Source organism: Perissodus microlepis, chromosome 23 (assembly GCF_051167445.1).
Source record: "Perissodus microlepis isolate ML-2025 ecotype Zambia chromosome 23, ASM5116744v1, whole genome shotgun sequence".
NCBI classification, from domain to species: domain Eukaryota; kingdom Metazoa; phylum Chordata; class Actinopteri; order Cichliformes; family Cichlidae; genus Perissodus; species Perissodus microlepis.
Window position 1 is genome coordinate 37719546 of NC_140482.1, and position 24327 is coordinate 37743872.

The window sequence follows — 24327 nt, forward strand, 5'->3', positions numbered from 1 at the left end:
AAACAAAGTTCTGATACACAAATCTGTATTTATTCTGTGGACTTGTTTGTTTGGTGGAGCTGCTAACAGCTCATCTGACATATGAAACCTTACGATCCTCTTAGCCAGTTTCATTTGCCAGGGAGCTAAGGGTGAAGGTGGGTGGCTGGTGCAGTTAGGAGGTTCAGGAAACACTGGTGCTTTCTTTAGGAGTGCATTGTATTTTGTATCATTTTAACAGGAAACTCTTAATGTGAAAAGTAACTGATAATAAGATTAGTAGTAAAAGCACATTTTTCTAGGTTTCAGAATTGAACCTAAACATAAATCTCATTACTTTTTAGCCAATTAACTGAACTTAGCTTTAGTCTTTATCAAGATGCAGACATGGACTCTGGAGACTTTTTAACACCTTTTTAAAAGTTTTAACCCAGTGGGATGTTTAAACAGTTCAGCCTAATTAGTGTATTTAATTTCCATTGCTTTTACGAGGATCTTTACTAAATAAAACACTTCACATCCTGTAAACGAGCCCAAGTACATTGCACCTCATAAGCATGTCTCGTGTCTGCGCTCTGAGGACTTTCCTGAATGGCATGCCATATGACGCCACTTCCACTCTTTGGCAGTGCATCACCCAGCAATCAGCAACTGCTAAAGAGTTACAAAACTGAACCAGAAGTTGAACCCGAGGGAGAGCAGCATCTGGCACTGTCCCGTGTCTGCTGGTAAGACAAAGGTAACACAGATTGGGAGGGGGGCCACCGAAGGACATGACAATTTACAGAAGATGATTATAACTGTCATCTCTTATTTATAAACACAGTCTTGAATTATTATTGCAAATCACAAGGAAATGTATTGTGTCAGCTAGACGTTCATATTTTAAATGCCTTTTAAAAAAAGCAAGAGAAAAAATAAAAATAGATTTTTCAATCATCCGGAATTAAAGTTCTAAAATTCTTTGCTTGACAAGACACACGTAGAAACTATAATAGAGATTTAAAGATGGAAACACACACGTGAAGCCACACACCTGTTGTGTTGCTAAATATGTATTCGCTGGTGCAATAGGGTGGAGGGGGGTTACAAATCAATGTAACTCTTGAGTTAAACAAATGCAAGTAATGCTTTAAATAGGCCACAAATAGTGAAAAAAAAAGCTAAGAAGAACAGGAAAGCACCCTCTTACTTTCAGTAACCACAGGCACATGTACACATTTGCCTTCTCTTCCCCTGTGTGTGTGTGCTCCTTCCCCTCTCTTCCCCCACCATACCCTTACCTTTTTTTGGACCATGATACAGGGGACCCAGATGTTGCATTTCACTGGCCAATGGTGAGGAGAGAGGGGCTGGATTGGTGTGCAGTCCCGATGCCCCTTCTTTTAAAAACGGCTGAGCTCCTGTCTCCAGCTCAGCAACTCAACTCACACGAAGGAGCAGAGGCAAGAGTCTGCCCAGACAGCAGCCTCAGTCACACCTGAGGACCTGAAGTAGCTACGCTCAGCTGAGAGCTGAATTAGTTCGTATCGATGCTGTAGAGAATCGCCAGCACAATGTTGGGATTAAATAAAGTGGCGCTGCTGCTGTCTTTCCTGGCCTCGGTGGCTCTGAGCCAAGGTAGGTGAAGATTGATGATTGAACTGCTAATATATTATTATCATGTCAGAATGACACAATCCCAAGAAATTGTTGTAACTACAGATTTGCCAACAAAATGATGCTCGTGAAACTGCAAATGTTGAAAATGAACCTGGAGCAATTTTCAGTTTTCTTGTCATAATCACACAAGAAAGAGGGCCAGTTTATGAGTATTAACACATGTGCCGCACAACTGACAGTAACTGTAGAGTTTCCCAAGTTGACGGCATTTCCCTAAGGATGTCAGAGCGGGATGTTGAAAGAATTTAGACAAATGTCTGAAGATGAGCTCATATGATAAGAGTAGTGCATGATTAGTGTCTGTGTACTTGGATTACTTACGTTGTTGGGACATTAATCTGTGTTCAAAGTCAGCCTACTCCCTTCTGGGGATGTGAAGTCATAAAGTCCGTATTGTAAATCACAAAATGTTGCGAAAGAAGATGTGGTTTGAGGTTAGGTTTAGGAAAGTAGAAATACTTTTTATGGGTATAATAAGTCTCTGGCAATGTTAAACTAAGTCAAAGTAACATCCTTTGAAGCGATGGAAACGTGCGATAAGACTGCCTTATTACCTCTTTATCTTGAAATCTCGAATCTAAAGCCATATGCATGTTTCTCCAGCACTTTTAATAACACAAAGGAGATGGATGGAGATGGAGTGGGATGTTAAGGAGAAGAGGTCGCGAAAACTGTCCCTGCAGTGTCGTTTAATCACAAAACAACAACAATTTCGTGATTATGAAAACCCTAGCACAGTAGCCGCCACTATCAGCAAACGGAAGGCCTGCTTTATGAAAATTGTGTCCAGCTTTTATTACTTGACCAAGATCCAGTTTGAAATTACAGCTTTTTTTGCACTATTTTTCTAATGTTGCTCCCGGTTTTTAATGCTGGTTAAGTGTTGGTTATCTGCAGACATTAGCACAACACAGTTTCTTCCAGATGAGATTAGAAGTTCTTCCCAGCAAACTTCACTCTTATCGTCCACTGAAAGTTTGCCATTCTTCCTGAATGACACCAGTAGCAGCACTTTTTCCAGAGCTGTCACTTTCTGTTCGCCTTACAGCTGCTTCACATTAGGTTTTTCTCTCTTTTTTCCAAAGTGAAGGAGCTGGCAGTTCATAAAAGCAAATGAGTGTGAATACACCTTAATAGTCTCCATGTCTTGTTGGGCTCTGAAGCCTCTGAACTGTAAATGTCTTTGTGCCATTCACTGATGAGTATATATCAAAAGATTAGAGACCAGTGACAATGTATGTATAAATGGTGATTCATGCTGACTCTGATTGAACAGAACACTCCAACCTTAAAATGGATCGTAAAAGTTTAACGCCTCATGGCACGCTCCTTTAGCAGTACATCCACATCTTGCAGTAAGGTGGTGCATTTTTGTCCTTATTTCACCCTCTAACATTGGGAGCAGTCCCTTGGAAACAAGGTGCAATAATCACAAACCCAGTGGCCCACTTTTCCACCTGCTTGGTTTGTGCTCGGCTTAATGACAAAATGGAATAAAAAAGAGGAATAGGAGAACAGGTAAAATTACTTTACTGCCTTCTTTTTTTCCACCGTCACACTGGCCAGCATTTCACTCTTTCCTTTTCACTTTTGATGACCAGTTCAGCCCTCATAACTGCATTCAATCCACTGCTAAAGTAACGACTGTGTGTCTCCATCTGTCCGCTCGTCTTCATCTGCTCGCCTTTTGTTTCTAATCTGTCTCCCTCAGGTATTTCCCCACAAATACTTTCCCCACCTTTCTCCCTTCTATCTCTCCCTCAATCACACTCCCTCCTCCACCTACTTCTCCCTGTCCTACTCCATCAAACATTCTCTCCTCGCCTTGTTTCTCAGTCACCCTCTCCACACACCTTAGAGCTTAGAGGTTTACAAGCTGTTTTTCTATTTAAAGTTGGCAGCTGCTGCTGAATGCCCAACTTAGAGGGGAAAACAGTGGTATTACCACCTTTGGGTGTAAATCTTTCTCTTCTCTTCTCTTCTCTTCTCTTCTCTTCTCTTCTCTTCTCTTCTCTTCTCTTCTCTTCTCTTCTCTTCTCTTCTCTTCTCTTCATAATTTTCAGGCAAAGCCAAAATAGTTGGTGAGTAGCTGGAGGGCTGTTAGTCAGACGGAGGGGTAGTTCTCCAGATGCTGACCACTGTCTGCTATAAAGCACAGAGCTGTCTGGCCAGCTGACTTTAATGACTGACACAGAGATTACATAGGATCAAACGAAAAGGCGCAAACTCCCATTAGTGACATGCTGCAAGCCACAATCACATCTTTCAGTGCTTTTCTTTTCTACTCATGTGTACAGACACAAGAAGAGATGCCAAGAAATTATTTGTTGCAGGAGTAATCAGCTGCTTTACATTTTCAGCTTCTGGCTCAGTACCTGTGCACAGGTGGAGAAGTTCAACCTCCAGATATTTTTTCTTGAGAAATTCAACACTGACAAACGTTTTTTAATAGTATCAAGGAAACAATGCGGTGTTCCACAAATATCTTCCTTTAAATACACAAATCATCTGTTATACTTTTGTAAATCCTTAAATCATATGGTTGGTTTCCACCATTAGTTAATGTCACGGACAAAACTGCTGATTTTAAGGAGCTACAGATGTTTATAAGTTTTGAGAGGCTTTTGAGAAGAAGAAGAAACTTTGGGGTAAAGAGAGAGAGATAGGCACTGAGAGAAAGAGCAGACTTTTCTGAAACCACACACACCTCAGCTAAGGAGCTAGCCAAACGCATAAACAACTTCCAGATGACATGGCAAACGGATCATCACATACACAGGCCCCCACACACAATGCATACACAGTTCATGGATGGAATGCCTCTGTTTTTAACAGAGGACTCCTGTGGCAGCTGCTGTCACACACACCCCTGAGCCCGAGCACGAGCGACATCAACAAATAAAGCATAATCCCATTCTTTGAGCGAGCTTTGCTTTGTCTAGTAGGTTATGTAACACGAGGAAGCAAGCTGGTGTTTTCACATCTTCTCCTTCTTGTAGGGATCTGGAATATTATAAATAAACAGGATCCAGACCTTTTACTTAAGCCTCATCTGTCTGCCAGCCTGCATCTGGCACAACCATACCTCCCTAATATGAGTGAAATCGTGTTGGGTGCAACTTCATAAGGTCCTCCATTTTCTCCACAGTTCCACTCTTCAGCAGCTTTTTTATTAGATTTTGGCTAAGGCAGAAATTTCTCACTCAGAAAGTGAAGGAGAGCAAGGCTGTCTTTCACAAAGGCACCAGGGCTTATTAATAGTAGATTTGCCTTTGAGCAGCCAGGCTGTAAGTGAACCAGCTGTATTTCAGAATGAACCACTGTGACGTAAATCATTGAACCCAAAGCTAGTTCTCTAAAATAAGACTTGCAGTTGTCACAACAGACCTATGGTGGATAAAGAGGACAATGAATGCAGCGGTGGATGAAAAGTAATCCAGTAGCTATGTTTCAGACATATAAGTGACATTGCTTGGTATTCAGGAACTTACCATGTTGCTATATGTGGAAAAGGATGCAGATCTGTTCGAACGCACCAGTGCAGCTATCTTGTTACCTTGTCCAAGGTTTGTCCAAGGTTTATGAGGGTCACAGTGAGCATGGCTAAAACTGCTGGCACTTGAATGTAAACATATTTCATTTTGAAATGACTAACGTAGTTGTTTCTAACAGGACAGCCTCACGTTTCCACCAAACTGCATCTATTTCCTAAACTTAACCATGCGATCTAAACAAAGCTAAACCACAACATGTCACGTCATAAAATAAGTTTATTGTTCAGCGGTGATTTGACAAGCGCCAAATGAGCCGTTAAATCAGAAAATCAGAAGCAACATACACAACGTTTGGGTTGTGTAACAGCAGCTGCAAAAAGTCAAAGCGTAAAGACATTTCTGTTCACAAAAAAACCCCAAGCCCCATGAACAAGGTATAGTGCACCAGTCAGTCCCTTTAGGGTGTATTTTCCTAAAGCTTAAAAAGGAAATAGTTCTAACTTTGGTCCCGTTGGCTTGAAAAACGTGTGTTACTTGCCTCTTGATGAGGTAAATTCGCTCACATACCAGCCGCATGAAGCAGTGCTCCCATAAAATCCCCTAGCATTTAAAATTCATAATGTGTTAACATGTCCCTCAGAAGCACAATAAGCTTTGAGTGCACTGTGGGAGCCAAGCCACTTCATCCCAGCCATTACTAAGGTCACTACCCCAACATTTACCTTCTTCTGTAGCTAATCTGGGTTTCCTCTGTCTGCTTTCTAAAACCATTAGTCACCCTATAATCCACCGAATTGTTTGCCATTTCATTTTCATCATTATCAGACATCTTGAAATGATAATCCTGCGGTTCTGCTGTGAATTCCCTTTGCTCTGGTGTGAAAAGGAAAGAAAAATGTTATGTAACAGGAGCCGAAATAGTGTTTTGGAACTTCTTGGAAATAACATGCGCTTCAGGATGGGGAGCATTATTAATTAGCCACAGGAGTTTTAATTCATTTTTAATAAAAGAAACAAAAGGCTTCTTTGTGCACACAGACACACATAAAAAAATGAACAAAAAAAAAAATCCCCTCTTGCCCCTGCGGGCGGTCTATCCTTCAAGCTCAGGTCCTGTACCAGAGGCCTGGGAGCTTGAGGGCCCTGCGCAGTATCATAGTTGTTCCCAGGACTGTGCTTCTGGACAGAGATCTCTGATGTTGTTTCTGGGATGTGTTGATGATTTGTGAACATCATTGTCACTGAGAAAAACTGTGCTTTACCTGCTCGGGAGACAAAAAAAAATTGTGAAAAAACTATTTGAACTGATTTACTAAACTAAATCTGCAGGAAGAGCCACATCTGCTCACCAGATCAGTGTGAAAGCATTTGCTTCTGTTTATAAGTCATTCCAGGGTATCAGAGAGACAAAGCTGATCTGGAAAAATATCAATGGTTTTTAAAGCCAAGGGCATAAAAAAATCAACAACCATGAAGGTCAGCTGACTGTCTACATTACCTTAAAATGTGAAGTTGATGTGTGTCCTGCTGAACTGTTTTCCTTCTTTTGGTAAATCTATCAAAAGCCATCAGGGCTTGAAAAGAAATGTGCTGGCATGAAACGAAAGACTTGAAGTGAGCTGTAAAACCAGCGGGGACTGGGATCGATACCGGTCTCTGTGCTGGGCGTCTCTGCTCGTAAACTCAGCAGCGTCTCTCCCACAGTTATAAGCTCTTGCACATATTACACACGCACACTGAAGCGACATAAGCCACTTTTTGTTTCTGTCACAGACTGACATTTATTTTTTCCGCATGGCCACATTTCACATTTCTTCCCAGAGTTTCTAGCGAAAGGAGAAATGTCAAGCAAACAACTGACGCTTTTCAAAACATAAAAAAATTTGTGCCGCAGGAAAATGAATCATTGCACATCAAAGCATGCGTGAAAATGTACGGTGCATGCTTAATAAATCAAAGAGAAAAAAATTACATGAATGCCAGCTTTAATATCGTTCTTTTTCTAAAAGGTTAGTATTTGCTTACTTCTTACATCTACTGCTGTGTGTATGAACACACGCGCTTAAAAGAAGATGATGTAAGACTTATTTAGTGATATAGGCATGCAGTTTGTGTTCAATACATATTTTACAGTCATATGTCCTTCAAATAAAACCAATTGGTATGAAATTGCTGCATGTGTTTGAGTAAGAGAAAGAGGTGAACAGAAAGCTTCTGCACAGAATATCAGATGAGTCTGCAGGTTCAGATTTTCTCAACTGAAGGTTCATTAACATCCTCAACAGTAGGTGCTTATTGATGGATCAAGAGGAGAAGGGAGGACAGAGGAGGGCAAGAAGGACTGAAGAATGAGAAGATGCATGACAAAGATTTCTGGGGGAGATTAGAGAGGGACTAGAGAGTGCCGCTGCTGAAGAACAGCTATGATAAAAGAGAAGACAGAGAGGAGGGAAAGGGGAAATATAGGAAAAAAGAAGAGTGATGGATAGATGAAAGCTTACATCGGAGAGAAAGAAAAGGGAATAAATCTTCAGTTTGTTGTTATTTAAGCAGAAAGTCTCCTTGCCTCGAAGAAAGAGCAAAACGTGCATGTGTCCATACAAAATTGGAGTAAATCTCAGCAGCTGTTCAAAACGCACACACATTGAAAACTTGATTTTATCAATAGTGTAATTTAAGCAAGCACAAGTATAGATATTTTCAAAAAAGGTAACACACTCTCATCTCCAACACATGACTTCTAGAATTTCTTTTCTTTCTTCTTAAAGTTTCTCAAGGACAAAAAGTGTAAGCTCGGTCTATAACCAGCTGTTTTCTTGTGTACGCAGAATCACTGAGAACTGAGAGTCATTCAGACAAGAGACGGAGAGTGGCCTTCAACATGTACGCTGACTCACAGACAACAGGTACCGGCGGGAGATTGAGAGCTAATTCTTTGGCAAACATTTTCAAACCGCGAGAGTTTAAATATCAGCTGAAAGCAAAAGTGCAGGCAGATCCTGGCCAGTATTATAAAACTATCAGTATGCTCGTTATTGCTATTTGACTTGCTGATTTAGCAGCCTTACTAATGGCTGTGACTAAAACTTTAAAGACTCAAGGTAAATCCTTTAGCGCCCAATAAAGATGTTACCTCAGAGATTTTACTCCTTTGCAGACTCGTAACTCAGAAAACTTTAAACTCCAAGGCATGAAGCCGAGACATAATTTTAGACGCAGTGTGTTTTGTCTTTGTATGGTGTCCATTGCTTTTAAGAACACATCTGCTCGGAAATAATAGAAAAAAGATGCTCCTTATAACTTCGTCTAAGTCATCCAGCGATGCTGTCTAGACATCCTTGGCTACAGTAGTAATAATAGTTAATTACAAAAATACTTAATTACAGATACTTTATTCAATGGAATAATAGAAGCAAATAAAGACAGGGCTCAAGTCTGGACCCAAAGCTAAATAAAAATCACTCCGTGCACCATAATAATTCCTGTTTGTTCCCCTAAAGGCCTGTTGTTATGGAAACTGTGTTTCTGATAAGTGAAGTAAAACAAAGAGTGGGAGTTTTTAAAACTATAATTACTTATGTGGATGAAGTTATCTTGCAGCTCATATCACAGTTTCTTCAGCAGTTATTAAGAACAGATAGAGGTGTAACACTAAAAGACCTTTCTGTACAAAAGATGTATGACTAAGCTGCTTTCTAATCATTCACTGTTAGCATAGCTGGGAGGATCGTTTGCCTCAGTCAGCTTTCCGTGATGTGAACAGCTTTAAACCACAACATTAATACAATTAGGAGCATTTCAATAAACAACATTTTTTTTAACTATACAGAAACAGCTGTCTGTAACACATAATCAATTCTTGGTGGACATTATTGTTTGGGAGTAAAGCGGTGCTTTACTTTAAAAGGAAAACAATCTATCACATGTGGCTAATGGGTTCCTTTTATTTGTAATTCCTCATGTTTCTCAGTAGGAAATTGTTCAGGTTTCAGAACATGCCACAGATGGAAAACTAAACAGAATGCCTCATGACTCAAGCCAGGGGGCATGGAAAGATCCTCAACAATACAAAGCTCCCTGGAGTATATGAAGTCAGTTTCAGATGATAGTTGCAGACCTCTGAAAGCTTGTAACCCATCCCTGCTGTTCAAGTCTTTCTTAATTCTTAACAGTCTCCCCCCATGTAAAACTAGCTCCAACCTCCACACCACAATTATTATTTTTTTCTAATGTTCTATCTTTGTGGTTTTCATCTACATCTTCCCTTCATGTGCCTCCAGGCGTGACTGAATGGACATCTTGGTTCAACATTGACCATCCTGGGGGAAATGGAGACTATGAGCGCCTGGAGGCAATTCGTTTCTATTACAGAGAGAGAGTTTGTGCACGGCCTACAGCCATGGAGGCACGTACTACAGACTGGGTGGCAGCGGCAGAAACTGGGGAAGTGGTTCATTCAAGTCTGGAGAAGGGATTCTGGTGCATCAACAAGGAACAGCCACATGGTCGCGTTTGTTCTAACTACCATGTTCGCTTCCAGTGCCCCCCAGGTAGAGCCGATTACAGCAGCCCAGGGCTGCGGAAGCCTTTTCTTCACAGAAATGAATATTTAGCCAAAACACTACAAAAACTAAACAAATATTAAACATTGTAAACATTGGTGCATAGCTACATCTTTCGAGATTAAAATGTCCGTCTGTCCTCTGTAATATGTTTTTAGTGCAGAGCTATTGGACTGAGTGGAGTGAGTGGGGCCCCTGTTCAACCACAGTTTGTAATGACGTGGGTGTCCAAGTCCGCCGGAGGAAATGTGTGAGTGCACAGCCCATGCCTCTGCTGTTGGTGCCAGCATGTCAGGGGCACCATTCAGAGAGAAGAGAGTGCACCACCCCACCATGTACAGGTAACAGCCAAAAATCAATCACCACCAAATTTCGGCCAGGACCCTAATCTAGTGTAGAGAATATGGTCTTTGAAGTACACATAAAATATTTTAATCAACAAAGTGATTCATAATGTCCCTTTTTATTGGTGAATTCCCCAAAACATTCTTTTTAAACCATTCAGTACACTGTAAAAAAATATCCGTAGAAAAAATGTCCTGGTAATTTTCTGCCAGTACATTTTCTGTTTTTTTACGGAAGTTTGACGGACTTTTCTGTAAATGATAAAACGGAAAATTCTGTAGATTTATAGTATACTCTCTGTACTATTTACAGACATTTCCTTAAGCTATAAAACGGAAAATTCAGTTTATTCACAGTATATTTTCTGTATCATTAACTGATATTTTCCATTAATAGCAGGAGTCTTATTGATTGAAGCTGTTTCAGTAAAGTTCTAAATGCAGCTAAATCCTTTAGAAATCCTATAGTGCAGCACAAGGGAGTTAACAATCCATTTGATAGAATGATTCACTGAAACTCCCTTCCGTTGTGTCTTTTTGTAGCTAAATGGAGTCCATGGGGTCCCTGGGGGTCATGTTCAGTGACCTGTGGTGGAGGTCGCAGGATTAGGAGAAGGACTTGCGTAAGGACTTCAGCGACAGTGCAGTGTGTGGGACGGCCTGTTGAAATCCAGAAATGTGGAAAGACTCCATGCCCAGGTATGCAAAGCCACACTGCATTTAGCTGTAGTGAGGCATTTCTTTACTTTGGTGTCTTGATCAGTATCTGCTAACATCTCAATGCTTTCTTTACAAAAGCCAAATGCCAGTATGTGTGCACTGAAGGCCATCCCAGTGAAGACTGCAGTCACTGCGTGTGCAAAGGCCACATCCTACATGGTGATATCCACAGTGTGACTGGTGTCCCTGTGGCAGGAGCCTTTGTGTCACTAGCCAGCCATCCCAAGGTCATCCGTGCCCGTACAGATGCTATGGGTCACTTTAAGCTCCTAGGAATCTGCTCTTCCAGCCCAACTTTAATCACCATCAGGAAGGAGAAGTTTGCCCCTATCACTGTGTCCACTTCCAGTAACACCACAGGCATGTCCTGGGTGCGGGCTATTCTTAGATCAGCTGGTAAGTGCAGATAAATGAAAGAAAAGTGATTACATATTTTTGGATTGTTCTTAAAATAGGTATTATTACAAGACTAGCATTATTATTATTCCACATAGTCTACAAATCCTTCAATCATATTCTCAGACGACTGAAAACAGGAAATTGACAGCTCTACAACATAAACAGTTTGGACTATTGTGAGACTTTACATAGCCTTGAGCAGTGACTTGGTTGCATGGAAACCAAATAAAAATAGACTTGAGCTGCTTTCGAAAAGGCAATTCCCTCAACAATCATTTTTCATAAGCTCAGAGACCGACGGGCGAATAAAGTGTAATATTTGAATTTTATGAGCTCTCTATGACCTGTGGCACCATTCACAACAATCAGAGTAAAGTCTTGATGATTTGCTCCTTTCTGCTTTCCACAGAAAAGCCGTACATTATGAAGCACCCAGAGGATAAAGTGCGTTACGAGGGAGGACGGGTGCTGTTGTGCTGCAAGGCAGCAGGATCACCAACACCTGACAAATACTACTGGTGAGATGAACATCATTGTTGGCACACTCTCATAGAATAACACTCAAAAAATAGCTACAGTCCTTCCTACACTTATGAAATGTATAGTTTTTAAGTTATAGGTTATAAAACTAAAACATAAGCGCTATAAGCTAAAGTCATCGGATAAATCTTCCTATGGAAGTCATTGTACAGTCATTGTTAGCATAAATCATCAAAATAAGTATAACTGGTGGCATATTTGCTAACATTTTAGATATAATTTTAAATATAATTGCTTAGCTGATTAAAGTTCAATAAACATTCCACAATAATGTAAAAAAAGTAAAGTGAAGAACAAATCACTCTCTCTGTTTCCTTCTTTGTGTCTGTTTATCAAGGTATCACAATGGGACTCTGCTGGATAGGAAGGTATACAAGTATGAAGAGGAGCTTGTACTGCGAGATCTGAAGCCAGAGCAGTCGGGACAGTATTACTGTAAAGCCAGCAGCCCTGCAGGAAGCATCAAGTCCTCCCCCGCCTTCCTTACTGTAATTGGTATGTGTAGCACCAAACAAGAATGGCAGAAACAAAGAAACCACTTCCTCTGCCAGAGCTAATGCCCCATTTAGTTTTTTGTAAGTGAAGATACTGATCTGGATTGGCACCAATAAGTTTTTTCCCTTGCCCATGCGCCACCTCCGCACCAAGTTTATGAAATGCAGACTAGTAGTATGTATGTAGTCCTGCTAAGAGAATGACAGATATGTGACCCTTGGAAAAAGTTATATAGTGTATTTACATGTACTGCATGCAGAGCACTGAATACCAGTGTTTTTTCTGTTTCAACAAGTAAAAATAGTAAAGTTCTGGTAAAATGTAATTAATATTCATCAGACTGAGAAGAAATAATTTGCTATGATGATAGAAAGCGGCACACATGGATTATAGCTCGGGATGGCTACCACCCCAGTGCATTTGACAATGACGTATTTAGTCAATGTCTTGCACTGGTTCAAGTATAACCACTGACAAAAAGCAAGCAACCGCAACTCTACTGTATAAAGAGCAGCTGCCTCGGAGATTGAATACACAGTTAAAGAGGAATGTCAGTGCTGAGCTCAAACCAAGTCATCCATGAGCCATGTCTACGCATTAAGAGGAATCAAACAAAACCACAGTGGCTTACAACTGAAAGAGAGGAGAAAGTCAGTTAATAAACTATCTTTCATTAAAAAAAAAACCAACATGGGAAAATGAAAAATATCAGTCTTACGATCTGGCAGAGCCTGGAGGAATAGGTTTTTATTGTGTTTACATTGGTTGAAACTACAGCTTTCTAAACAGGGGTTCTTTATTGTGTGAGAGGGCTCTGGACACTGTAAAACCTCAAACCCAATTTTTCCAGAACACCCAGTGTTGAGATGAAACCCAAGATTGTCAATAAATTATGTTTCTTTTCTCTCTCAGACTCAGACAAATATGTCTTTCCACATCCATGTGGGAGAACCCCACATACACAGCTTATATTCTCCAGGTGCTTGTTAGTTAAGACACAGATTAACAAACAGGCTTTTCATGGAACAGTGCTAAAGCAATCAATTCTAGGCAACAGACAAATCCCTGTACTCCAAAAGTCATTATGGCTAGAGAGACTTTATGTGTGCAGAACAACACCTGCACCTCAGAGCGGGATGATAAACATGCCTTCATCCCAATAGTTTCTTTTCCCCTTTCACATAATGCAGAAGTTTAATTTGAATAACACAATATGTTTACAACTGTTCAGGAGTTTATATGTTATATAATTCATGATCAAAGGAAACTTGCAAAGCAATACAGCAATCTACAAATCAAACTGCTTCATGTGTTTGCAGTTATTGACTTATGTGGGAGATGGTGAGCTTGACAGGGATACTTAACTACAAACAACCATGATATCATGCATAATAATTATGCTGCCAGTGGGTTGTTGAACAATTGGTCGTTCCTTCCAGCTCCCAGTTGGATGGTTGGTGAAGAAACCTTTTCTTAAGCTTGAAGTCTAATTACCATTTTATGCATATTTCACAATCCAACTTGGCCACTTAAATGCACTTTCAGGTCATGCAGACCTTGGGCGTTTGTGTTTACTGTGTTTATAATGTGAGCATCCATGTGTGAAAAATAAAGGTATAAATATGTTTTATACATTCCACCAGCAAGTTCTAACTATTCACTATACCTGTTCCACATTATGCTTATAAATCAATATGCAATTACCCTCAAACCAGCAATTTTATTTTAATGCTAGATTGTATATTTGACAAACTTTCAAGAGCAGATACAGCAAAGCAAATAGAACATGAACAGGCCTGTTTTTAATATGTTAACTCTGCATTTACTTCCGAAACACCATCAAAGTCACATTACACAGCAGTCAACTTAAAATTTATGGCAATATTTCTTTCATGATGATGAAAGAACACAAGCTTAATGTCATTTATTGTCTATTTCACAGACAAAGGAGCACCAGCATGCAATTCTACCCCTGAAACACATCTCATCAGGCTACCCACAGACTGTGTTCAACCCGGGACTGACTCCAAGTACTACAATGCTGGCCGCTGTCCTCACAACAAATGTGCTGGTTCCTTAGATTTTGATATGGGCTGCAGAGATGGAGCTGGATTCTGTTGTGGTGTTAAAAATATGGAAAGCAGAATTATTGACTGTGGTAGCTACAGCCTCCCCATCCGTGCTGTGATACAGTGCGGTTGTCAGAAGTGTGTTCAGCCAACTGTGCTGGTTCGAGGTCGAGTAGTCACAGCTGACAATAATGAGCCTCTGCGTTTTGGGCACATCTACATTGGTAAAGAGAGAGTGGGTACCACTGGATACCAAGGAGGCTTCACATTAAGAATCACCCCTGACACACAGAGATTAGTTGTAAATTTTGTTGATCCTAGTCAAAAGTTTATTGACACGCCCAAGGTGTTCATCTTTGACAAGAAAAGTGGATCTATTTACCACGATGTGAAAGTGATGAGAAAACAAACACCAATTGATATCAATGCAGGAGAGACCAATTTTATTAACCTTGGAGAAATTAAAGATGAAGACCCCATAGGGCAGTTGGTTATTCCTCCTAATTCTTTTCATAAGGACAATGGAGAAATCTACGAAGGAACTGTCAAAGCCAGTGTCACATTCATTGACCCAAGAAACATCACTACTGCAGCAGCTGCCCCCGGCGACCTTAACTTTGTGGATGATGAAGGTGACATGCTTCCTTTAAGGACCTATGGCATGTTCTCTGTAGACTTCAGAGATGAGTCCAACAAGGAGGTACTTGGAGCTGGCGCTGTCCAAGTCCTCCTTGACACACAGCACGTCAAAATGCAAGAACACATTCCCCAGATGAAACTGTGGTCTTTAAATCCCGACACAGGAGTCTGGGAAGAGGAGAGCGACTTTTCTTACAGCACAACAACTACTGGTGGTCATGGAAGGAGCAAGCGCGAGGAGCGCACATTCCTCATAGGCAACATGGAAATCAGAGAACGCAGACTTTTCAATTTAGACGTACCTGAAAATAGACGCTGCTATGTCAAAGTTCGTGCCTACATGAGTGACAAGTTCCTACCTACTGAACAGCTGGAGGGTGTCGTGATTAGCTTGATAAACTTGGAGCCCAAGCCTGGTTATTCTTCTAATCCCAGGGCATGGGGCCGCTTTGACAGTGTCATAACAGGACCTAATGGGGCCTGTTTACCAGCTTTCTGTGATGCCCAGAAGCCTGATGCTTACACAGCTTATGTCACAGCAATGCTGGGTGGGGAAGAACTAGAGGCAGCTCCTTCCTCCCCAAAGATGAATCCAAACATCATTGGAGTCTCTCAGCCCTATCTAGATAAAATAGACTACCAGCGTTCAGACCATGATGATCCAGCATTAAAGAAAACTGCCTTCAAAATCAATTTGGCAAAGCCTAACCAAAACAATTTTGATGAGACCAATGGGCCAATATATCCATATCAGAATTTAATAGCTTGTGAAAATGCCCCTGTTGATGCTAATCATTTCAGGTTTTTTAGAGTAGAAAAGGACAAGTATGAATACAACGTTGTTCCCTTTGAGGAGAATGATTTGACAACCTGGACAGGAGATTACCTGTCCTGGTGGCCTAACCCCCAAGAGTTTAGAGCATGCTTCATCAAGATCAAAATTCTTGGACAGAAAGAAGTCATGGTCAGGTCAAGGAATCTGGGAGGAACACACCGAGAGACAAAGGGCCAGCTTTATGGAATTAGAGACATTCGCAGCACTCGGGATATGCGAGAGTCCAATACCTCAGCAGCATGTGTTGAGTTCAAATGCAGTGGCATGTTATTTGACCAAGCTGAGGTGGACCGGTCCCTCATATCAATCCTTCCACAAGGTAACTGCCGCAGGATCAACACCAACAACCTCCTACAAGAGTATCTCATTAAACATCCACCAGTGGCTCAAAACAATGAGTCTCATGCTTTCACCATGTTAGCACCCGTTGACCCTTTGGGACACAACTATGGTATCTACACAGTCACAGACCAAAACCCTAGAGTGGCCAAAGAGATCGCTATTGGGCGCTGCTTCGATGGCACCTCAGATGGTTTCTCCAGAGAGATGAAGTCAGACTCTGGAGTTGCACTTACCTTCAGTTGTCCAGAGAGGAAAATCAACAGGGAAAGCCTTTTCCAGCGTCTGCAGACCAACCCAGGTCAAACTTTGTCTCAGATGGCGAGGGACATGAGAGAGTTAGATGGTCTGCAGATGAGAAGATCATCCACCCAGGTAGTTGCTTATCCTTCAGAGCAACGGGGTAGGACCCAGAATCGCAGAGTCACCTCAACCACCAGAAGAAGAGTATCTACACGCATTCAGTAATGCCAACAGAAGTGATAAAAAGTAGGTTGAAATAATATAATTTGATCAGTGTTTACACTAGCAATCACATCAAAATGATATATCTATAATAATCTTTTCTTTATATTGTTAGGTCTTCAGTTGAGAGTCATATGATGGCATCAAGTTCAGAAGATTGTCTTTCTGCTGATGAGTGTGAATCCCCCCTTTACTATGAAAATCACAAACCCGAGACAGACATCAATTTAGAAAACTCATTAAGTCTGACGTTTAATTGAAGAATTTGGTATATTAATTTCTCCCATCCACGGTAAAAGACAAGTATCATTTGTTTTTATGTAACTTGGTGACCGGCTTTTATTGACTTTGCTCTCATTTTATGAATGAATACACTAAACTGAGGGTTGAAATTGGAACTTTTATAGAGCTAATCTGTGGCATTCCACTTCCATAGTGGGTGTTTTTGCTGACATATCTTGATGCTTGACCCGAAACCAGAAATTTAAAAACTATAAATACTATGGTAGACCCCAAACACTTGGTAATTGGCCATAGCTTTCCACTGAACTCATGCTTTTCCTCAAGATCGGAGAGAAACCAACGTGAGGTCCTTGTTGTCTGAAGCAGACACTGAGCCCTTATTATACAAACTCAGAAACTCTCCATGAAGTGGAGGAACATGCAAAAGAGACAGTGGGGTGAAGCATGCCACCCAGTGAACAGAGAATCTTTTCAGCCATGCTTCTCAGTGTTTTTCATTAGTGTACCATATTGCCAACTGTGATTCAGACAGACGTTCTTCCACACTTACTTAAAATGTGTAAGACTGAGGTTGTCGTCATGACAAGCAAGGACCTTACTCTAGACTGGCACTTCAAAATAAAGATAATTGTTTTTGGAAGCATGACATAATTTCCTTCCCCCCCTCTGCACATTCCACATTAGAACATCACCAAACAAAGTGTTACTTATAATGATCTATTCCTCAATACTTTCATTCTCAGCAAGAAGCTCTTTCAGGGTCTAAATGAACTTTGTTTTTGTTCTAGGGCAAAGTGTTTATGAGCTGCCTTTATATCTTGAAGTGCAATAAATATCATTAAACTTGAGAATCAATAAAATTCAGCATGTTTCAAACTATAACAGTTCATGAAAAGTGCTGCTGGTGAATTAAATACGTTTTTCATGTTGCATGTTGTGTGGCTAAGGTATTTGTACCTTGCACAAGAATCTTGTTGTTGATTTAGTTGTGTGATTTTCAGCCAATAACTGAAGTTGTGTTGTGCAACTCTTTGACTCTCTGAGTCACTGTTTTTTTTTCATTCTTTGTAGCATGAATCTGCTGATTTTACAATAATCTTTTTGGCTTCAGTTTGCAACCTTGTTAGTAGGACAAAAAACTCCACTGTCATTTCTTAATTAACAAAACATGATTTCTTAAGCATGAGAATTCAGAAGAAACAGACCTTGTGTTTACAAGTCAGGTTTTTATTAAGCTATGTAAAAGTATGAGTAGCAATACAAATAAATGTAGACTATAACGCCATATGGATATTAAAATAGACACATGAATTGACTATTTGGCTACTTTAACTGAACTAAGTAATAGGCATGGAGTTTACTCAGTGATTAAATCTATTGTTTATCTGCAGTATGGGGTTTTGCAGACCCATGGGAGAAACCCTTCGAGCTGAACTAATCCCAAAATGAATAAGGTGCACTATGGACCTTGGAGAAACCAGAAGAGGCTGACAAGTAAATATAAGCCTGCTGCTAATTAGAAAATAAATTACATATTCTCTTGAGGACTGTAAAAACAGTTTGACTTTCACAAACAACCAAATTGAACTCAAGCAATCAGCAATAAATTGGGCACAAGAGTATTATGGACACATATTTCCTTTGAAATTGCTACCGAGCTCTCTGCACATTTAACATTTGAAGATGTCTTTTTTTTTTTTTTAAATCTCAGTTCATTTGTGCTGTTATATTTTTAGTTCTGATGTGCAACAGATTTATCATTTAATATGCTGTAAATGGTATCATTTCAAACTTGTAAATCTTTCTATGTGGAGCACATAACAGCACTCCAAACATAGATCTATAGCTTGGCAGCCTGTGCAAACTTCAGAATTATCATTGGCCTCTCTAATCACAGGCCTGTGGGCTGTGTGTGAACGAACAGTTCAGATGTCCAGTTGGAAACAAACATGTCCCAGCAGCAGATACAGCTTCCACCCCGTAAGAAAGATGATGATTGAATCCAGGTGTAGGAAGAGATAAGTCCTATAAAATGCAATAGTTTGTGAGGTCAGCTGAAGAGGCCAAACAGATGTAGAGCAACTAAAGGAAATGTTAGACCAAAGACATCAGAAGGAAGAGAAGCAAGATTATCTAGTGATGGGTTTAATCATTTCAGGGTACGGTTTGAAAAAGAAAAAAGGGAAGGGAAAATATTAGTGGTCTTTGGCCTCATAGCCCATCACTTACAGAATCTTGAGCTTTGAAAGTGGTTGCACATGGAAGAATGCAGATTTTCTTCAGGGAATGCTTTGACAGGAGAATTGGCTTATTCATGAGAAGAAGTTATCAGGAGAGCTTGAAGGACAAGGTAACAATAATAGCCTGAGTAAACCATTATGTAAGGCTTTGCATGGAAAAATAAGCTGTGCTCTCCAAACAGCCACTTTGTCTTTAGGGAACTTCAAAGGAGATTAAAGAACCTCTGCAATGTTTGGTTTAATCGCTCAAGAAAAAGTTTCCAGATACTTTAAAATCAAATAAAGACAGTTTGAGCCTGAAACCAACAGATAAAAGAAGATGAAAATATTCCTTTTTTAATTAAAAGAAACTGTTTATCTTGACTCGTTGGCAGTAGTAGTGGCAGGCCTTTTACTTTATTTGGTGTCAGAATCATGAATATGATTCATGTATTTGTGTTTTAAACTTCTAAATAAATTGTTTGACATTTGGAGTTAGCTGGGTACTGGCTGTATTTTTTTAATGAACCCACTGATGTAAGGGTATCATCCCTATTCTCATCTCCAAACTCTGGCAAGGAGGAGAATGAGCGTTTTTCCCAAAACAGGGAACTAATGTCTAAAGCATACTATTGGTATAGTTACAGCTTTGCAGAATTCTTGAATGGTTGAAAATTGGATATTTTCAAGTGTATTTCGATCCATCTGGCAAAATTTGAGTTTTTTTGTGGTAACTGATATTCGAAAAAAAAAAAAAAAAGAATCTAAGGAGTGGATTTCTATTCAAAATACTTGACCTGAGTTTGCCTCTGTCACTGAAATGTTTCTGCAGAAAAGCACAAGTCTCTGAATCCACCAGAAACCATCTACAATTTATCAGAAACTTAAGCGTAAACAGACATATCCATTTTCTCTTCTGTATAGTCCAGCAGGGTCTCAGGGAGATCATAATTTATTCACAAGACGGTCAGCCTTACACCTTTCCACCGCTTTCTGGAGGACATGGAGAGAGTTGCATACTTGCCACTGCACCCCAGGAAGCAATCCTGAGTAGTAAAAGAATTACATAAATCAGCTCTTGATAATAGTCTGTAATGCTAACTATTGCATGGAGATGCTGAATGCTTTGTTTCTCTCTGAATTAGGTCTTTATGTGTAAATTGTGTATTGTATTAAATTTGGTATAAATGTACGAACGAACAAGTGTAAATAAATGATTTTGTGTAAACATTTTGTTTGATGTTGTCCTTTGAACTGTGTATAAGTTTAACAAATGAACAGTCTAAAAATTGGAAAAAGTTTATTTAACATGCATATATATTTTTTAATAAATAAAATGCATAGATCTAGTTTTACTTTTTCCATCTTACAGCAATAAACAAAGTTTACAACAAACATGATACTGATGATACTAACTTACAACAGAGGGATGAATTTAAATGCATTGGTGTATGCAGTCCCAGAGACATACACTAGAAATACAAAAGAATATAAAATACATTTTAGGAAACATAACAAAATTCTGATGAGAATCCCAATTTTCCCAATGTGCCTCAAGCGTCTCAAAACATTCCTGCGGAATCTCAAACCGTTACTTTGACTTTTCTACTGACACAAAATAGCTGTATCTCCACTTTGTTTGCACATTACCCTTCAGGTGATGAAATGTAAGACAACACAGCGAGACGTCTGGTGCACATAACATTTTTAGCCAGTGGAATTATTATTGTAATAAAGTTGCACAACAGGGAGCACAGTAGGGAGGAAAACTGGAGTGTTGAGCCACAGTGTCATTGACACCTTCGTGACGGGGTTCTGTGCGTCTGCCAGAAAACGAAGCTGACAGAAAATATAGTGAGTGACTGCTCTCACCACGAAGAAAAAAAACAACACACTGGCATCACTGCTCACACTCACACACGCACAGCTAGGAAAACATATTTTTCTTAAGTCAGTGGTGCATTTCAGGTCGTGAACCTTCCTCCGGCGCCTTACTAACCGTTCCTCGTAAATCCCACTGCGTCAGTAACAGACAAACCTGTCTGTGCAGAAGACAGGAATGAAGAGAAATGCTGATGGAAACGTGTTAGCTGTGGAATTGCTACCAACTGTAACCACAGTGTCCTTGATGTGTTTTCTATTTGCTTAAACTCTAATTGGGTTAAAAAAAAGTTTTGCAAATAAATCCTGGAAGAGAGTTTCTTCCTATGTGACATCGCTTCAAGGGCACAACTAAACAAGTGTGCCTCTCAAGTCTGGAATAATAGGAAATATAGTAAACCATGAAAGAAAATGACACTTAGATGCAAAATGTGGGCTTTACTAAAGGAGACCTGTACTGGTTATTCGAAAACGCTAACATGCAAAATATGATGATTCTTTTCAAGAAATCAAGACGATGGTGTTCAGTTTTTACTCATTTTTACTCTTTATTTTATCAATTTTAATTGAATTAAAAACTCATAGTGCTACATTTTGGATACTCCTATTGCCTCTGTGATTCGAAAACCAAACTGTCAGTCTGCTGACTTAGCATCTTGGTGCAATAACCGTTTTTTCAAGACTTGCAGTACAGCCAGTGGATATCCAGGTCAAGCCTTTCTTTTCTGTTCCTGAAGATAAAGTTAACAAAGCAAATATAAAATTAAACTATCATCAGACAAGATTGCAGTTTGGCGAATGCGTTCCTGTTTTTGCTCCCCACATGGATTTCTTTATTTGCGTGTAACCGAAGCCTGCTCAAATGCGATTGGTCAACAGAACTCGGAGTACAAGTGGATTGTAAACAGAAAAAAATCTGTTCGGAGTTTTGGTAATTTATATTTGAATTATAAACAGCATTTGGAAGGATTTTCAGTTTTTTCAAACAGATTTGTTTTTTCTTGCTAGTGCATATCAGTGCAACAAGGCAGAGAGGCTGAGAGCTTGAGAACTGAGATGAAAAATGGTGAGATCCACTCCAATTACAGGGTTTTGATCAACAATGAAATGGAAAGTGCAAATGGCTCAAATCTGAAGGCAAAAAACTAAAGTGCACATCAAATTTACTCTGAAATATTTCCACTAAAAATCATGATATTTTCTTTTTAAGGAAGAAAAAAAAAATACATGAAACTGCATAAATCCACTACCTTTATCTTGCATCTATTGTGTTATCAAAAATCAACAATAACCTGCTGATTCTGCAGGTTAAGTGCCTGCACATGGTTCTCCATCTCGAATGCCAGCAGCAAGAAAAACGCAAGAAACTCTCCTGGATTTGGTCCTGAGAATATAGCAATCCAAGAGAAACAAAACTGAGAAAATGAGAGATACAGCTTAGGAATGTTTTTGGACGGCTTGGGTTTGTGGAATAAGTCTCAAAACAAACTACATTAGGTTCATTACACAAGTCTAACAAATGGACAGGAGGACAAAGCACCTGCTCTGAGGTAGATCAGCTTTTCCGATCTGGAGGAAAAGGCTGTAAGGACAGATGACTTCTGTGCTTCACATAAACATTTCCATCCTCCAGCTTGACTTCATACACTTGTTGCTGCAAAAAAAGTAAACAAAGAAAAAGAAACAGAAGTTAGAAGAAACACAACTCCCTAAGCTACTTTAGGAGTAATCTTCCAAGTAAAAAAAAAAAACCTGCCTGTCACAACACACAGTTTGATGTTGTTTAGTCTAACATTTGACATGAGTGACATAAAGTGATGTATATTTAAATCATATGTGGAAAATGATGAATATAAAAGAGGATAAAATGTCAAGCCTGATTTTTTCATCGGAACAAAACAAAACAGAAGATCTCAAGCTGAACATCACCTTAACTCTATCTGACGAGCTTTGATTTTTATGTCCTGTCTATCAAAAACATGCCATATGTCTAAGATTAAAGGATAATTGATGTGAATGCTTAAATCAAGTCTTAGTATCAGCTTTTAGTAAATGTAAAAAACCTGATATACATTCAGGTGCCTAAATGTACTGCTCCTACATGCAAGTTAAATAAAGTGATTAATCAACACTCCTTATAAAAAGCGTTTTTGGTGTAAAACTAAAGCAGCATTATCAGGACACACTTTATTACTGACCTGTAGTGATGTCCCTGACCTCCCAGTCCTGAGATCAAAGTTATAATCATGCCAGGGACAGAAGACCTGCAGGACTCCGTCAGCCTCCTCAATGTCCCCCTCACACAGAGGACCGCCTGGATTTCCACACGGGAAACTGTTAATAACCGTTTATTCTCATAACAATCCCTGCTGCCATCTTTATTCTAGAAAAATGCGATGCTTTCATAACACTAAAACGTAAGACAGCAGGGGGCATGATGCTGTTTCCCCTCTCAGCCTTCTCTTATTTTAACAGTTAATCACCCACAGAGACATTTTCAATAGGCTGCATATAAAAACGCGACGTGACGCGTTTGCAATGTTATACTTATGACTGCGCTCTACTCTCGCGTTTTAAAGGCCCTGCTAAAGCTAAATCTAAGCGGGTATGAATGTGTTTTTGTTGTTGTTGTTTTTACCGGAGTGTGAACAGCGAGCATCCATTGCGAAAAACTCCGCCTTCACATAGAAGAGGCAGACATCGGAATCATAGCCGAGAGAGGAGTGCATTAGACGGCAGCGCTTCTTGGAAAGCTCCGAGGCTGGGCCTATGAGTCTCCATGAAACGCCCCCCGTGTTTCCCTCTTCATCTCCGGAGCCAGAAGCCATGAAGAAAGGCGAAATGACCTGTTTTTCTATTTTGCACTACTACAGGCCTCCCTTTTTCCGCCGGTGCAAATGGATTTGACAGATCGCTCTGTGCAAATATTCCATATTAACCACCAGACCGACTGGTACAACGCTCATCCGATCGGACTGAGCTGCTACCATCCCTGCTGCAGCCTGCCAGCAAACCGCGGGACCCCGTCAAAAAAAAAGGAGACAGCACAGCGCACAAACACAGAGCTACATATGAATATGACTGTAGCCTAAATGATGAATGAGCAGAAAAGTTAGCCTAAGCTACTCGAAATCTGCAGGCTATCCGTTAGAACTGCAGATGCTCTAAAAATAACAGCAGCAGCAGCTATTGGAGTTTAAAATGCAGATGCAGAAATCCATCACAAATGCATCTGTTGCATTATGAATGGGCGGTGATCAGAACCTTAATGTTCTTTGATTACAGTCTGTAACATCAGGTCGCTCTTTTTTTTTAGTCTTTTATATTCAAACAATGCACACACAAAGAAAAAAAATCCCATTATGGAAGCTTTCTTGGTGGCCCGTTGAGTTTATTGGAAAACTTAAATTTAGCCTACCAAGTATTGGACATCTTCCAAAGG

General features: G+C 40.0%; 2 protein-coding genes across 3 annotated transcripts; one reads left to right on the forward strand and one right to left on the reverse strand.

The window, feature by feature from the left end:
* Positions 1-178: 178 nt before the first annotated feature.
* On the forward strand, positions 179-18542 carry cilp2 (cartilage intermediate layer protein 2). The gene is made up of 10 exons (XM_084921199.1): positions 179-1599; positions 7964-8041; positions 9416-9685; positions 9856-10038; positions 10585-10740; positions 10840-11157; positions 11570-11678; positions 12038-12195; positions 14138-16566; positions 16658-18542. Exons 1-9 carry the CDS (start codon positions 1536-1538, stop codon positions 16543-16545), a joined length of 3744 nt encoding a protein of 1247 aa, XP_084777325.1. The 5' UTR covers positions 179-1535; the 3' UTR covers positions 16546-16566; positions 16658-18542.
* A 654-nt stretch (positions 18543-19196) lies between these two features.
* LOC146362076 (Rieske domain-containing protein) lies at positions 19197-24095 on the reverse strand. Of its 2 annotated transcripts, XM_084921204.1 has the most exons (4): positions 23524-24095; positions 23084-23199; positions 22426-22539; positions 19197-20050 (listed from the first exon to the last, which is right to left on the reverse strand). In XM_084921204.1, the coding sequence occupies exons 1-3, from the start codon at positions 23711-23713 to the stop codon at positions 22441-22443; spliced, it is 405 nt and encodes a 134-aa protein (XP_084777330.1). In that variant the 5' UTR covers positions 23714-24095; the 3' UTR covers positions 19197-20050; positions 22426-22440. The 2 variants fall into 2 exon arrangements, with proteins under 2 accessions (XP_084777330.1, XP_084777329.1); XM_084921203.1 differs by lacking the exon at positions 19197-20050 and having other exon boundaries at positions 20288-22539; positions 23524-24093.
* Positions 24096-24327: the final 232 nt, after the last annotated feature.